Here is a 16,801-nt window from a genome sequence, read left to right on the forward strand (position 1 = left end):
TCCCTGTGCGCCGGAAGCCCTCCTTCCGGGGAACCACAAGGCCGGGAGTGAGTCGCCAGTCCGAAGACCGGCGCTCCCCGCCCGAGGCTCCCCGAGCGCTGGGGGCCCACCCTCCGGGAGCCAGCAGGCAGGAATCTAGCCCCTGTGTGTATTTTTAAAATAGCATACCAGTAAATCTGGAGTTTTAAATACTATCTTTTTGGAGGCTCTTTATGACCTAAGTTGTTGTAGGAGCTGTATGTTTTAGGTGGCTTGGCTGTAGCCCCAGCACTCAAGAGTTGGGACAGATGGATCTCAAGTTTGAGGCAAGCTTGGACTATATAGTGAGATCTTGTCTCAAAAAACAAATTATATCCTTTACCTGGGTTGCTAAGAGTTTTCTTTTTTTACAATGAAATGATTAATACAAAAATAAATGTACAAGTCAAAAGTACCTAAAAGTTTTTAGTAGCTCCCTTTTGTTATAAGGAGGACATAATGCTGTAAGAATGGTCCAGAAATTTCAGTTACATAAGATATGAGGCCTCATTATTGTAGGGATAATGAAACAAGTGTGAGCTGGCTATAAAAACAATTTCCAATCACATTGTAAAATTTACATTAACTCAGAGTCTGTCATTGTGAGATTTTACTGTACTCCTAGGTTAGCATACCTCTTGACTTATCACTAGATTTCTTGTGAGAATTTTCAAACAAACGGAAAAGAGAATAAACATTTTCCAACATAGAAATTGGACTCTTGTTTTGCAGTGTGGGTGTTATGCGTTCATTAGCTCAACCCATTATGTTTCATAAATTGGAAGTTAGGCCAGATTAAATTTAAACAGGAATACTTTGGGATGATGCTGTGCTTTCCACCACATCAGCAATGGCAACATATGGGGGGCGCTGTACACCATGCCAAGCTATGCCACACTGTAACATACAGGAGTGGACAGCAAGCTACTGCTCTGCTGGAACATGCAGCTCCTAGTGATCCTAAACCCAGCATCAGTAAAGAACTACAGAAGTGATTTCAAATAAAACAAGACAATTTATGTGAAGGTGGAGAAAGGGGGAAGAGAGAGAAAGAGAGAAGGAGGGGGATGGGGGGGTGGCAAGTAGACATGGCAGATAGCTACTCTGGACCTCTAAGGAATATTACAAAGTGAGTAACTCCCAGATCTCTTATCTGCAGTTCCTTTTTTTGAGATCTTTGTCTCCCCCACCCATAGGTTCTTGGAATCTGATTAGCTCCCTGACTTGTCTTTTATCCTAACCTGGAAGGCCTTATGGACAAGTAGTTTAGACTAAAGGATTAATTAAGTAGAGGGGAAGTTTGCAAGCCCTATGTTAATCTTGCTACCTAGGAACTTCCAGGTCTTGAGTTCTTTGTCTTCCTAATTGTTTGAGTTTAGGTGCCTTTGCCCTTCTAATTGCTGGAGTCTGGCTGCATAGGTCAAAACTGCCTTAATTTTTAATAAAGCTCTATGAGGCCTTTATCCTATGTTTTGCCTACCTACAGTGCCCTGTGCCTATACAATCACATAGCATCAAATTGTCCTCCTGTCGATACCAAGACTGGTCACTTAGTTAAGGTACAGTTTCCACTGTAAAGGTCCTTTTTTCCCCCCTATTGCATTTGGCAAATACTAGTTACGACCAGTGGGGGTATTTTGACCTCGTGGAATTTTTAAATTAACTTTATCAAAATATACTATACATACACTAAAGTGTAACCATTTTAACTGTACAGCTCTCCTAAATCACCACCACAATCAAAATGTGAACTATTTCTGCCACTCCAAAAAGCACCAATTGATGTTTTGTTTCTGTCATGTAAGATAGTTTTGCTTCTAGACCTACCAAATGAAACAATATGTGCCATTGTAATTGACTTATTCCTTTCACTCATGTTTTTGAGATGTAGCCATACTCCTGTATTTGCTTATTCATTTATCATTCATAGATATTTGGGTTGTTTGTAGTTTTTTACTCTTATAAAGCCTGTGTCAACATTAATATACAAGTCTTTATGTGGACATATGTTTTGATTCTGTTTTTGGAATTGCTGATGCAAAGTGTAAATGTGTATTTAACTTTATAAGAAACTGCCAACATATTTTCCAAAGTGCCTATACCATATTGGATCCCTTCACAGACATTTAGTACAATATTGTCCATCTTTTTAAATTCTGCTATTAGAGTGGGTGTGTGATCTTATTTCATCCTGATTCCAGTTTGCATTTGAATGCTGACTAATGATGCTGAGCATCTTTTCGTATGTTTATTGGCTATTCGTACATCTTCTTTTAGTAAATTATTTGTTCATATCTTTTGCCCATTTAAAAAATTTGAATCAGTCTTACTGAGTTATAAGAGTTCTTTATATTATCTGGATACTACATAGTTATTTTTCAAGTATATATATTGTGAATGTTTCTTCCAGCCTTTAGCTTGCTTTTCACTTATCTAAATTGGTAATTTTTAATCTTGATGAGATCTGATTTATCTATTTTATTTTTTATACTTAGTGCTGTTTGTGTCCTATGATATATTTTGCCTGCACCATGGTTATGATGTATTCTACATTTTCTTCTAAAGTATTGCCGTTTTAGCTGTTATGTTTGGACTGTGATTGTAAGCATTTTGAATTCATTTGTTGAGGTCCAATGTAAGGGTCATGGTTCCTTTTTTCCCCATTACTTTTGTACCTGTATTGAAAACAAATGATCATGTTGTATGACAAATCTTTTCCTGGACTCTGTTCAGGTCCACTGATCTGTATGTCAGCCCTTATACTGGTATCACAATCTTAATGATTTTACTATAAGTCCTGAAATTGGGCAATGTAAGTTTTCCAGCATTGTTCTTTTTTCATATGTTTTGGACTATTTTCATTTCCATCAGCTTGTCAGTTCTGCAAAAAAAAAAAAAAGATTTTGACTGAGGTTATATTAGATCTATAAGTCATTCCGAGAAGAATTTATTTCTCCACAGTATTGAAGCTAGCAATTTATGAATATGACATTTCTCCATTTATTTAAGTCTTCATTTCCCTTCATAATATTTTATAGTTTTTGGTCAAAGGCCTTATACATATTTTGTTAAATTTATCCCCATGTTTTTTATATTTTTGATATACTATTGTATAGTATATTTTTGATATACTATTGTGAATTTTTAGATTTTATTTTATAACTGTCTATTGTCAGTATATCATAATAAAATTAATTTTTATAGTGGCTTTGTGACTTAAGACCTTGCTAATTTATTAGTTCTCATAACTTTTTGATAGATTCCTTAAGATAGTAATTTTTTATTACTGTGTTGTTTGCCAATAAAGGCCATTTTAGTTGTACATTTTCATTTTATGTCCATTTAATTAACTTTCACCCATTTTTCTTGCCTTATTACACTGGGTAGGCCTTCTATTAAGATACTAAATAGATGTGGTAAATGCCAACATCCTTGCCTGTTTCCTAACACTGGAAGAAATAATCCAGAATTTCCTTATTAGATATAATATTGGCACCAGGTATGGTGGCGCACAACTGTAATCCCAGCACTCGGAAGGCTGAGGCAGGAGGATTGTTGTGAGTTCGAGGCCAGCCTGTGTTACAAAGTGAGCTCAAGGCTAGCCTGAACTGCATAGCAAGACCCTTTCTCAAAAAAAGACCACCCCCCAAGGAAAAAAAAGATGTAATACTGGCTATAGATTTTTGCTGTGTTCTTTAGTAAATTGAGAAGTTTTTTTCCTTTACCTGTGAATATAGATGTTGAATTTTGCCAAATCCTTTTTGGCATATATTCAGACATCAGTTTTCGTCTTTATTCTCTATATACAAACTGTAACTTACTGGTCAGTATGCAAATAACTTATGTTATGATTAGTTTCCTAATGTTAAATTTGTCTTACATTTTTTCTGGAATAAATTACATTTTTGTATACTGCTGTATCTAATTGACTAACATTTTAAAAAGAATTTTTCATGTATATTCATGAGAGATATTGGCCTATAATATGTTTTTGTTTTTGTTTTTTCTAAAAATGTACTGCCCTTATAAAATCAGGAAATATTCACAATTCTTTTTTTTTTTGTCTTTTTGAGACAGAGTCTCCCTATGCAGTCAGGCTGGTCTTGAGCTTACTTTGTAGCCCAGGCTGGTCTCAAACTCCTAACAATCCTCCTGCCTCAGCTGCCCCACCCACTTCTTTTTTAATTTTTTAAAGGGATTTTTTTTTTTTTTTGGTCTTTGTTTTCCTTTCCTTTTTGTTACCAGAAATCAAACTTAGGGCCTCATTCTTCTAGGCAAGCACTGCATCATTCATGTACATCCCAGCCCACAACTCCTTCATTTTTTTAAAAGAGTTTATGTGTGGTTGGTGTTAATCCTTTATTAAATTTTGAAGGATTTTTCTCCTGATTATAGTTCATATGTTTTTCTCTTTTTTTTTTTTGAGATAGTGTCTTACGGTATAGCCCCGGCTGGCCTTGAACTCGCTGCAATCCTCCTGCCTCAGCCTCCTGAGAGCTAGGATTACTGTCATGCACCACCACGCCTGGCCTCTGCTTTTTAAATACATACTGTTTTTCACATAATGCTGTAAATGTTTGATTATTAAGTGTGTGGATTCTCCTACAAACTGTTGAGCTTTATTTTGACTGCAAAATTAGTTACTTGGAGATCAGGGTTATCATTTTGAGCCTTGTTTTGAAACTGTATTTAGTCTGGTGTAGAGTAGCTTTTCTGATAGCAATAGTTAAGCCCTAAATGGATACCATGGATGTCAAATAAGACATCTCAACTCAAGCTGGGCAGAACTGCAAGATTTTTCAGCTGTGGCAAGCCCTGAGTCATCTCAGTTTGTAACTCTGTTGTACGTGATCTTTTCCTAGCAGTTATTCTTTGCTTTTCCTTTGGAGTAGTACTTGATATATTTTCAACTTATTATAGATATTGTTGTTTATTTACTGTATTAACAATTTCAGTTGCCATTTTTAAGTACAATGTTACCTAATTTGGTGCCCCATTATGTAAAGGTGGGAGTTCATTCAGACTGATTCTGTCCTTTTGACATTACCCCCAACCAGGTTTGAAGCACAAGCTATCCTGAGCTCACTGCATATTTTCCGTGCCCAGACTTAGAATTAGCTATTTCTCTGAAGAACTCTGATTTCTTTGAATAGAGAACAGTATTTAGGCACCAATGTTTGGGCTGTGAAGGGCTGGGATTATTGCTGTGTCATTTGTTTGTTGCCTTTTCTTTACGGTTAGAGCTAGAAATTTATTACGGTTTTATATTCAGGAGTTCATTTTGATATGTCCAATTAAAATTTAAGGCTAGAGGATTTTATTAAACTTTTGATTATATGTTTATATCATTTTAATCTTAACATTGAGGATCTTGGTTCCAAATGATGTTACCTATTTGCTTTATTCTACAATACATATTAAGCAGTATAGAAATACAATACAAATAATACTATTAATAGTTAAATACTGAATCAAATTTTAGATTTTTTGCAAATCTTTTTGAATGTAGAATATATCTCTACATAAGTTTCTGACTTGTGTAGTGGGTACATGTTATCAACTTTCCATTACTGTAATTTATACCTGAGATAATCACCTTATAGAGAAAAAAGGGCTTATTTTAGCTCACAGTTTTAAAGGTTTCAGTCCAGAATCAGTTGTTCCATTGTCTTTGGACCTGTTACAAGGCAACACATAATGGTGGGGAGCCTAAAGTTAGGAGACTAACTTTACTAAAGAGAGTAAAGCTGCTTTCCTCATAGCCAGGATGTGAAGAAGAAAATAAGAGGGGCCAGCATCCAACGGCTGTATCTCCCTGGAGGGCACACCCCTGAAGATCTCCCACTTGGCCCCACATCTTAAAGTTTCTACACCTTCCAGTAGTGACAAGCTGAAGACTAAGCCTCTAACACATGGACCATCAGGAGCCATTTACGATCTGAGCTATAGCAAGGAGCTAGCTATATGAGGCTCATTCTTTAGAGAAGTTACTCACCTAGGCTAAAAATATTAAAACAAAAGCTATTTGATAGAATCGGAACCAGAAAATGACACAAAGCATGTAAAACCTGAAAAGGAATTCCTCCTTGAAATAATGGAATGTATTTGATATTTACATTATACAGGACTTTGACTGTGAAGGCCTACCGCATTAGAATTCAGCAGACAGCCTCATTCTTAATGGCTTAGGATGAATATATCAAGCAGCCCTCAGATTTGCCTGTAAATTACTGTGGCATTTAGGATGGAATATCAACATGATGGGTTTTGGAATCTGTCCCAGGGGTTGGTAGAGCAGACTTCTGGGTGTGTCTGAATGGGTCATGGAGGCATGGCCTTGGGGTCTATGTTGGTCCCTGCCCCCTTCCTCTCTGGCCCTGTTGCCCAGCTCTGCTCCTCTGCTGCCATGAACTAAGTAGCTCTGGTCTGCCACATCCTTCTACCATTATGTTTCTGCTTTGGAGCCAACTGACCGTAGACTGAGTCCCCTTAAAACATGAGCCAGATTAAACCTCTTCTCCTTTAAGTTGTGGATGTTGGGTGTTGTGTCCAGCAACAGTAAAGCTGACGGGTACAATTTTCACTCAAATCCTTCTCCAAAATCTGCGTCCACATGTGGAAAGAGACTCAAAAGAGCTTGTCAGGATAAGAACAAGTAAAAGGAAAAACAGAAAACAGTGAAAAAACTGAACAGAAATTTCAGCTGTTATTTACCATAGGCAAGCAAGCACTAATCATTAGATAAATGGAGTGATTGTATTAATGTCAGAAAGAGTGAACTATTTCAGGTCAAGGAGTATTAAGAATAATTCATAAGCCAGATGTCATGGTACACACCTGTAATCCCAGTGCTTGGAAGGCTGAGGCAGGAAGATCACTGTGAGTTTGAAGCCAGCCTGGGCCACAAAGTGAGTTCAGTGTGAGCCTGAACTAATAGTGAAATCCTGCCTCAAAGAGACAAAAAAAAAAAGAACAGTTCATAATGATTTGGGGAGAGGCAGTTCATCAAGACGCAATAGTTACAGATGAACATGTAATAGAGCTGCAGAATACATCAAGCAAAAACTGATGGAACAGGAATAGGAGACAGACAAATCCACACTGGCATTTAAAAAAGGCTTCAGTGCCCCATTTCAGTAAATGATAGAACAAGGAGATGAAGTATCAGTAAGGCTATAGAAGACTTGAACAGTGCTATTAGCTAACTTTACCTAATTGGCATGTATAAAGTACCTACCACACAAGAGTAGAATATAATTTCTTGTAAAATACACATGACCACTCATCAAGACCAGTTTTTTGATCACAAACCAGGCTCAGTGAGTTATAAGGATTGATATCATAAAGTGTTTGTTCACTGATGAATCAGAACTAAATTAAAGATTATTTGATAACTGGAAAACACCCAAGTATTTGGTGATTGAATTATTCAAACACAGTAAACTGTTGTTGCTTTTTAAAAAAACCTCAAACTTTATGGCAAAAGCAACAGTGTTTTATTGCCTTTCAGTATTCTGGATATTTATTATGCATATCTTTTTTTTATTATGCACATCTTTTACCAATTTTGTGCAGCTAAATTCATTTAGCCAGAGGATTGGTTGGGCTAATCTGGGAAGGCTGGGCCCTTTCTCTTGTAGTTTTTCGTCCCCAAATAAGTTAAAATGGGCTACCTTACATATTAGTGATACATCCTAAGAAGGAAGTCATGTGCTAGTAACCCTTATGGGTCAGGCTCTGTTCCCATCAAAGTTAATGAGGGAGGGGACTACTTGAGTACCAGGAGGCATGACTGGTTGGAGACCATCAGTTTAACAACTTACCATAATTAGACAGCCATGGTTAAAGCACTTTTTCTCTTATAAAAGGGAGTTTAGGATACCCACAGAATTGTTTTGTAAATTCAATGAAAAATATACTTATATAGTTTCTAGTACATTTGATAAAAGTTGTTTGGAGTGGTTTTTTTTTTAATGCCAAAGATAGCTGGGCCTGGTGGTACATGCTTATAATCCCAGCATTTGGAAGGCTGAGGTAAGAGGATCACTCAAGTTTGAAGCCAGTCCAGCCTACATAGAAAGTTCAAGGCCAGCCTGAACTACACAGCGAGACCCTACCTCAAAAAAAAAAAAAAAGATACCAAACATAGAGTGGCAGATACTGTTATTTACCATTACTGATCGATCCCCTTCTGTAAATAAGGTTCTGTCCTAAATAGTACAGTTGTAGTAAACAGAGACCTGACCTTGGAGCAAATGAGGTAAGCCCAAGTTACACTTTAAAATTGTCAAAAATTGCACAAATTCAACTATAGTTTGAACTATAGTATATTCAGCTCAAGGTAATTTATTGTGTTAACACACCATGATTATGTATCCTAAAGGATCTAGAATTTCAAGATATTACTTTAGAAAGGCTAAGGTTTCAAAAGTGATTTGCCTAAACAGTATTTGGAATGCCATCAAGTTTACAGAAAGCTACGCTTTGAAAATTTTTAGTCAGTTGGGGCATCATCAAAATTCATTTGAAAACACTAGAAAATTCTACATTTAAACAACTGTTAAAATATGGACAGCTGGCCACACACCTGTAATTGTAGCACCTGGGGGACTGAGGCAGGAGTATACCAAGTCTGAGACCAGTATAGGCTACATAGTAAGGCCCTGGCTCAAAAAAATGAAAAATAAATTGAAACCTCTAAGGATTTTAAGAAAAACAAACCAAACTCCTTTCCTCCTCTTCTATATTGACAACATGTATCATTTTTGTGATCCCAAAAATGTATAGGCATTTCTCTCCACCAGCAAGCAAGCAATCAGTTCTGTAGTGAATACCAACAAAGTATCTTCTAATTCAATTCATTTCTGACACCTGGAGATAGTGTCAGACTGCACAAGTTGAGAGCTCAGCCCTGAGACTTGCCCTGCTCAGACATTAGTCACAAGTCCAAGCCTCCAGAACTTCTAACAGGCTTTAAATTGGGGCTCCCACAACCCCCCTTGGGGCTCCATTAATTTGCTACCTCAATTCACAGAACTTGGAAAAATACTTTATTTTACTACATCTAAAAGGATACAAGTAAACAGCCAGAGGAAGACATAATACATAGGACAAGGTCAAGAGCAGTTCTGGGTACTAGAGCTTCCATCCCATGGAGTTGGGATGTGCCACTCTCCTGGCACATGGATGAGTTCTTGGTCACTTTCCTGCAATACTGCATGTGGTCAGCTGTCCGGAAGCTCTCTGAGCCTGTTCTTTGGCAGTTTTCTGGAGACTATATTACATAGACACGACTGAAGCATGGACAACATAAAAATGTGATTGGACAGAAAAAGTTGTGACTAAAGCTGATAGCCTCAGTGGGAAAACCCAGCAGGGCCTCTATGTTCAGATACTTCTTGGCCTTTTTGTGCTGCATTCTTTCCTTCCAGATATGGGCTCAAATCCCTTCTGAAATGGGGCCTTATGATCTACTATGAGATAAGGTAGGTCAGAGAATTTCTCTTTGGCCAGCTCTAAAACAATAAGGAAAAATTAGAGTTTACTTTTTATGACCTGCTTTAAGGAACAAAAATTCTAGTTTCTATGGCCTTCCTTGGAGAGAAAAGGGAGCAGGTAAAAGTCAAAGACTTTGCTTTCTGGGGCCTATCTCACCCCAACAATGTAACAGACAGCTGTCATTCATCTTTATTGTACTGAAGCTATTTCAGAACTGATTCCAAAACTAAGTACAAAAGGCTAAATTATTTAACGAAAGATAGGCATTGTTCTAGTCACTTAGGAAATAACAAAGGCTATGGAAGTTATAAACTGAGAACTTCATGGACAGAAATCAAAATATATACACTGTACTGTATCTCCAGTGGAAGATAACAGTGTTTAATTCTGGAGCTGCAATCTAAGTTTGCAAATACCATATTCATCAGTTGTTTGGTAAAGAATTGGCAAAAATTAATCTTAAGAAAACTAGATTACTCAGTATTGAGAAAATAAAATATACTGAATACTTCTATTTCTTTGTTTCCCTGCCTCAGCAGTTAAGTGACTTATATTTATGATTCCAAAAAAGAGATTCTTGGTTCCCCTTTTCTTTCTTTAGCATTTCATTGCTTTAAAGTGCATACTAGAATGGTGATATGACATATACAGACAAGATCGAGCACGTTCAGGGTGCGTGGCTGTAGACAATACGACATATACAAAAGAATAAAAGTTGGAGCCTGTTAAACTTAAGAGAGCCAGGCATGGTGGCATACCCTATAATTCCAGCACTCTGGAAGGTGCAGACAGCAGGATCCCAAATTTGTGCTCAGCCTAGGCAATTTAGCCATTTAGTGAGACCATGTTTCAAGATAAAAAAAGAAAAGAAAATTCTGATTTTTTTTTTTTTTTAAGACAATATCTTGCTCTGTAACCCAGCTGGCCTTAAACTTGCAGCAGTCCTTCTGCCTCAGCATCTAAAATGCTGGGCTTACAGATATGTGCCACCATGCCTGGTTCAAAAAAAAAGTTTTTGTAAGGGTTAGGGACTGTAGCTTAGTGCAAAGGCCCTGAGTTCAACCCCTAGGACCAGAAGTGGGGGCATAGGCCTTGTGCACAGGGAGGCTGATGTGAACAGAGCCATGAGAGTACACAGAGTGTTGGAAAAATGGTGTGTGGTGCTGTGAGAGCATAAGCCGTGTGGGGAGAAATGAAAGAATCCAGTCAAATTGTGAAAGCCATTTTACTCCAGGTGAAAAATTAGGGTTTTTGTTTTTGGGTTTTTTTGGTGGTTTTTTTTTTTTTTTTTTGGTACCAGTAATTGAACTCAGGACCTCGTGCTTGGCAGGCAGGCTCTGTGCCACTGAGCTATATCCTTGGCACCAAAAAATTAGTTGATACTCTACCTAATAGGTAGTCTAGAGTCATGGAAGTTTTTAAGCAAGGAAGTAACATAATGTCATTAATAGACTATAAAATATGGATTATAGAAGAAAGAAAAAGCCCACATATTGGGTAGGAAGGCTACTCAAAAATGGTATATTTCAGGATATTCTGAGGCATAGCTTTTTTAATGGGAGAGGAAAGCAGACTTTATGGCACATTAATCTCTTCCTGTTCCTAAGTTATATTTGATGTGTCATCAATACTGTGCTTTCAGTACTATGCTTTTGTCAAGATACAGGTGAACCAAGGAACTAGGTAGAGCTAAGTGGTACAATGTGTACTTAACATGCAGGAGACCTTGGGTTCAGTCCCAGCACCCCCCGAGATGAATGAATAAGTGAATGAGAATGAAGTATAAGTATACATTTGCCATTATCAGGAGGCTGAAGCTCCTGTTCTTTGTTCATGTCTCTCCTCCCTCCCCTCTCTTCTTCTCTGCAGGAGAAAAATTAGCATCTGTGCCAAGGAAGACTTGCTGGTGAATATCAAGATCATTCTAATTAATTATTGGAGAATAGCTTAATGTGAGGGAAAAAGGCCTTGATTTCTAACTCGTATTTCGATTTCCTTAGATAATTAAGTTGAAAGCAGAAGCCCGGCTGGACCTGCTAAAGCAGATTGGTGTTTCTGTGGACACATGGCTGAAGAGTGCCATGAACCAAGTAATGGAAGAACTGGAAAATGAGCGGTGGGCTCGCCCTCCCACAGCAACCAGCAATGGCACTCTGCACTCGGTATGGTTTCTTTTCTGGGATATGATGGGTTTTTACTGAAGGATTCTATGCTTGGCTTTAACCACAGCTAGCCACAATTTGAAGAAGAGATAATGGTTGCTAGTGATTTGGGTTTCTTCTTCAACCTGTCACTTAAACAGTGCAGGAAAAAGAAAAGAGAGGGTAAAGCCAGTTTGTGAAGTTGGGTTGGATTGGGTTTGGTTTGATTTTTGTGTGGGCTGGACCTTGAACCTAGGGCCCTGTGTATGCTGGTCAAGTACTTTAGCACTGAGATACAACAGTAGGGTTTTCTAATGTGCCACAAAGAATGCATGATCACTAACTGGGTTCTCAGTGCCTGTCTACCAAACTCAGCATTCCATTCATGAAGTAAATAGGCTTCTTGTCTAAAAGTGGTAAAACAGAAAACTTACTTACGTGTTTCTAAAGTCCTCAGAGGTCATGTCTAGTGAAAATGAGTGTAAACATCCAGAAAGTTGTAAAAAAGAAACAAGTGTGAGCTGGCTGCGGTGTCACACACCTGTAGTCCCAGCTACTTAGGAGGATGGGACAGAACATCAGTGGAGCCCAAGAATTTGTGAGCGGTCTGAGCAGCATAATAAGAGCCCATTTTAAAAACAAAAACAACAACCAGGCATGGTGGCACACACCTATAATCCCAGCACTCGGGAGGCTGAGGCAAGAGGATCATTTTGAGTTCGAGACCAGCCAGGGCTACAAAGTGAGCTCAAGGCCAGCCTGAACTGCATAGGGAAAGACCCTGTCTCATAAAGACAGAAAAAAACCTTAAGTGTGTGGTGTGGGCAGAGTCCAAAGGTGACTTCAGTTTCCAAGGGTTCTTGTGCACTAGTCACAAAGAGACAATGCAGATGGGGTTTGACGGACAAGGCCAGGACACAAGCTTAAGTTTTCTTACTTTCACATCAAGGTTTTTTCCATTCTCATACCACCTAGTTGAACTTTAGTTTGTCTTGTTGGATATCTGAGTATCAGAAAAATTCTGTAACTTCCCTGATATTATATAGGGAGGTAAGCCGGGCATGGTGGCACATACCTTTAATTCCAGCACTCAGGAGGCTGAAGAAAGAGGATCGCCAGCCTGGGCTATATAGTGAGTTCAAGGCCAGCCTGAACTATGTAGCGAGACCCTGTCTCAAAAAAGCAAAAAACAAAACAAAACAAAAAATACATAGGCAAGTATGTGGTGCACACTAGTCAGATTAAAGTAAACCCTACTGCCACCTCCCCGCCCATTACTCTTTGCCATCTTATTTATTTCCTTAATGGTAACTATCATTTGTACTTCTGCTCTTTATTTGCTTTCTTTTGTTAATTGTCTGTCATCCTCGCTAGATTGTAATTATCATATCTGCCTTGTTCGCTGCTCTGTACAGCAAGGTCTCTGGTGCATATTAGGTACCTGATGAATATTTGTTGAAGCCAGAAATGAACAAAATGTTTGAGTGGGTAGGTAGAATCACAGCAAGTTAAAAGACAGACCTAACCTCCCAAGTTTTCACTGTATCCTTAATGCCTATGTTAGCATCTTTGCTAGAGAACTTAGCCAAAGTTTTAAAACATTCCTAGAATTTTTATAAATTTTTTCACATAGTATTCTGATTTCTAATCGTAATACACTTGCACATTTAAGGATTGTGTGGGGGTGTACATTTTAAGGAAAAATAATCTATGGAAGATTTATTTTTATTCCATTATTATAATAATCCAGCTGGGGAAAAAACATAACCCACTTGACTTTGGGGTAAAGGATTTACCCTGTTTGCATTAAAATAAAGTGCTCCATGTCGTGGGATATCTCTCCACATTACATCTTCTAAAAGTCATAATCTCCATCTCCTTCAGGTTGCTCTGTGGTGCCATTTATTATACCATAACAAAAGATTCTGGGGACAGACTTCCTTTTGGCTCCTACAGCAACACTGTTTCCAGCCAGTCTATGTAGTCTATCTCTTTTATAGAATAAGGAGCTATAAGTGGGTATTAACTCTTTACCTTCTGACTCACGCTGTGAGACAGAATATAGGACTGGGAAGGAAAACAGGAAAGAATGTGGTTGAGCTAACACCGTTTCTGACTCATCATCAGAAAGGACACATATCACTTGACTTTGTCCTTACTTCTTGGTCACATCAAGGATAAACAAGTCAGCCTCTCTGCTTAAAGAGCTTACAAGCTGGCATAGTAGACATACCTTTATAGATCTTGGTGATAAGTAGCAGTGTATGCCTGGACCGCCATGTGATAAACTTGAAATTGCTTGCTTCTGACTTAGCAGCACACATTGGAAAAAGTTACTTCTCTCTGAGTTTCTGAGAGAATATAATGGTAAATGCTTCCAAGGTCTCTTCCAACTTCAGAATCTCATGGTTCTGTGAAATATCAGAAAAGTTCAATACTAGCTCAACAAATAGGAAAGAAGTTTGCTCCAGGAAACAAATGTCACTTGAGATACTCCTTGAAGAATTTTAATCGGAGATAAGCAGGTTCCTGAGTGTGAGGGAGAAAGAATCAAATGTGGCTGGTGGCCTGTGGCTATCATCAGCTCACGCAGAGCTATCATATCCTCTTGAAGCGGGTATTTTTCAGTCTCATCTTGTTTTCCTTCCATCCTGGGCAGTCTCAGGGAGCCGGCATCTTCCCTCTTTCAGCTGAGAGATTATATTTTGAGGAATATCTGCTAATACAAATAAAAGAGATACTCAGGTACAAAATAGCTTAATGAGGCCCCAGTATTTAACCTATTTGTAAATAATGACACTGAAACAATTTAGTGAGGATTGTATCTCTTCACACTGAGAGCTGGCTGAGGGACATGAAGCAGAAATACACTTTCTGGTGACCAAATATTTCCTTCCATTATAGATGCCAACAAAAGTATTAGTCATCTGGAAAACATGATTGGTACTACTGTTAGTAACAGTGTAAGTGAGGAGTGCCTTATGAAAGATAAATGTTTTTAAAATATACAGTCTATTTCCTTTATAGAATAAGGAGCTATACATGGGTATTAACTGTTTACCTTCTGTCTCATGCTGAGACAGAATATAGGACTGGGAAGGAAAATAGAAAAGAATCCCAGAATATAGTCATAGTGTTTATTGGAGAGCAGTGTACCGATAGAGATACTCAGTTGATGGTAACTGGAGCCTACACACAGCTTTCTATGACTGTATGACCAAAGACCCAGTCACCTTTTATTTCAGACATCCTCTAATTTTCCTACCTTATTCAAAACTCATGCCCAGTTTACAACCTAGCTTTTTAAATTATATTAAGTTTACATAAAATTAGAAAATACAATTGTTCTGTCCTTTTAACACCATGGGTGGCAATGTGGTATATTTTCTTCCTCTTTTATTTATCTATTTTTAACTTATAAGCACAAATTGAGTATATTTATGGTATACAACATGATGTTTTAAAAGTTGTTCCTTCCTCATTTTACTATTTTTAACATTTGTCATAAGAGTTAATTTTGCATATTTTTTCTAAACTAACATTTCTTGTCGCTGAATGACCTTCATAATCAAGATTTTAATGTCTGTGTAATATTATATTAGAAAGGCATAGCAAATTCACTTAACTGTTCTCTTACACATTCAGTATTTAGATTGCCTCTGGATTTTCTCTCTTCTGAATAACACTTTCAAAAACACTTTTATACATGCAATTAGCCTTCCATAGCCCTAGTTTCCACATGTATGGATTCAACCAACCACAAATCAAAATGAGTTGGAGGAAAACAATCTGTACTGAACATACACAGACTTTTCTATTATCAGTATTCCCTAAACAATACAGTATAACAACTATTTATATAGCATTTACATTCTTTTAGGTAATATAAGTAATCTAGAGATAGTATATGGAAAGATACGTATAGGTTATATGCAGATACTGCACCAATTTATAAAAGGGACTTTAACATCCATGATTTGATTATCTGTAGTGGTTTTTGGAACCAATCTTCACTAAATATGAGAGAGAACTGTACAGACATTCCCTATGTAATGCCTGAATTTCAGTCCTGCGACTAGGTTGCAGTGAATTGATCACTAAATGAGGAATTGTATACAGTATATACGTTACAATATTTGAGCAGAGAAATAGTTAAAAGAATGCTTGCTTTGGCAACACATATACTAAAGTAGAAATAGTTAAAGGAAACTCCAACTTGATGACTTTGCTTTTATTTGCATAACTCTTACATGCAGTACTGTAATGTATAACAGAACATAAAATTACAGTGCTGTACTATACAGTACAGTCAGCAAAAATTATAGCACAGTGTAAACAAGGTATACTCTCCAAAAAAAGACATTGAGGCTGTATTAACAAGATGTACAGAACTTCCCAAAAAAAAAAAAAAAGGCCAGATCATAAGTCCAAACACCATGTCTTGGTTTTAAGTCCAAACAGTTATTAACTAGGTGGGTCATTAAATGAAAACTATCTGTATTAGACTTCATAGTATCAAAATACCTCAATGAAAGTGATTTGTTTTTCTTAAGAACATATGTTGTCCAGTAACCTTTGAAATAAAATACAGCAGACACCAAAAGATCATAACATCAGCTGGGTTCAGGCATTGCAGATCCCTCCATCACATGTCATCAAAGGCAAGAATGAAAATTATTCAGAAAATCCAAGATATCTCATGACACAGAAAGTGCTGATCAGTAATCTTGATTGCAACCCAGATATGATCTTTAGGAAATCAGTAAAGCATCTATTCCTATATTTCCTCACATGCCCTTTCCTGGCATCTAGCAGTGTCCATGAATTCTTCAAGGTTACATTGATCACACAGTTGACATTGCTGGAAGCTGTGTTTTGAATGTTCAGTTTTGGCTCATTAATAAAGGAGCTTCTCCAGGTCATTGCAACAGACCAAATGAAACTAAAATATCACTAATAAGATATCACAGAACCATGAACCTGCTTGACTCTGTAAAAATCATTGGAAATGCCAAATATCTGACAGCAAAACTGGCATTAATGGAGCCACTGCTCTCTCTGCTTCTGCAGTAAATACCTTGGAGGATAAAAAGACATATAAAGTTGGGGCTGGGGATTTAGCTCAGCGGCAAAAGCGCCTGCCT

At 37.6% G+C, this 16,801-nt stretch overlaps 1 protein-coding gene across 1 annotated transcript in view; it reads left to right on the top strand.

The window, feature by feature from the left end:
• The window catches only part of Fchsd2 (FCH and double SH3 domains 2), a 253,844-nt gene that overhangs the window by 213,545 nt on the left and 23,498 nt on the right, over positions 1-16,801 (top strand). Inside the window, exon 13 of the mRNA XM_005379965.2 lies at positions 11,517-11,678. Coding sequence (XP_005380022.1) covers positions 11,517-11,678 — 162 coding nt within the window. The remainder of the gene's footprint in view (positions 1-11,516; positions 11,679-16,801) is intronic.

This window comes from Chinchilla lanigera, unplaced genomic scaffold (genome assembly GCF_000276665.1).
Source record: "Chinchilla lanigera isolate Chin_1 unplaced genomic scaffold, ChiLan1.0 scaffold00013, whole genome shotgun sequence".
Classification (NCBI taxonomy): Eukaryota; Metazoa; Chordata; class Mammalia; order Rodentia; family Chinchillidae; genus Chinchilla; species Chinchilla lanigera.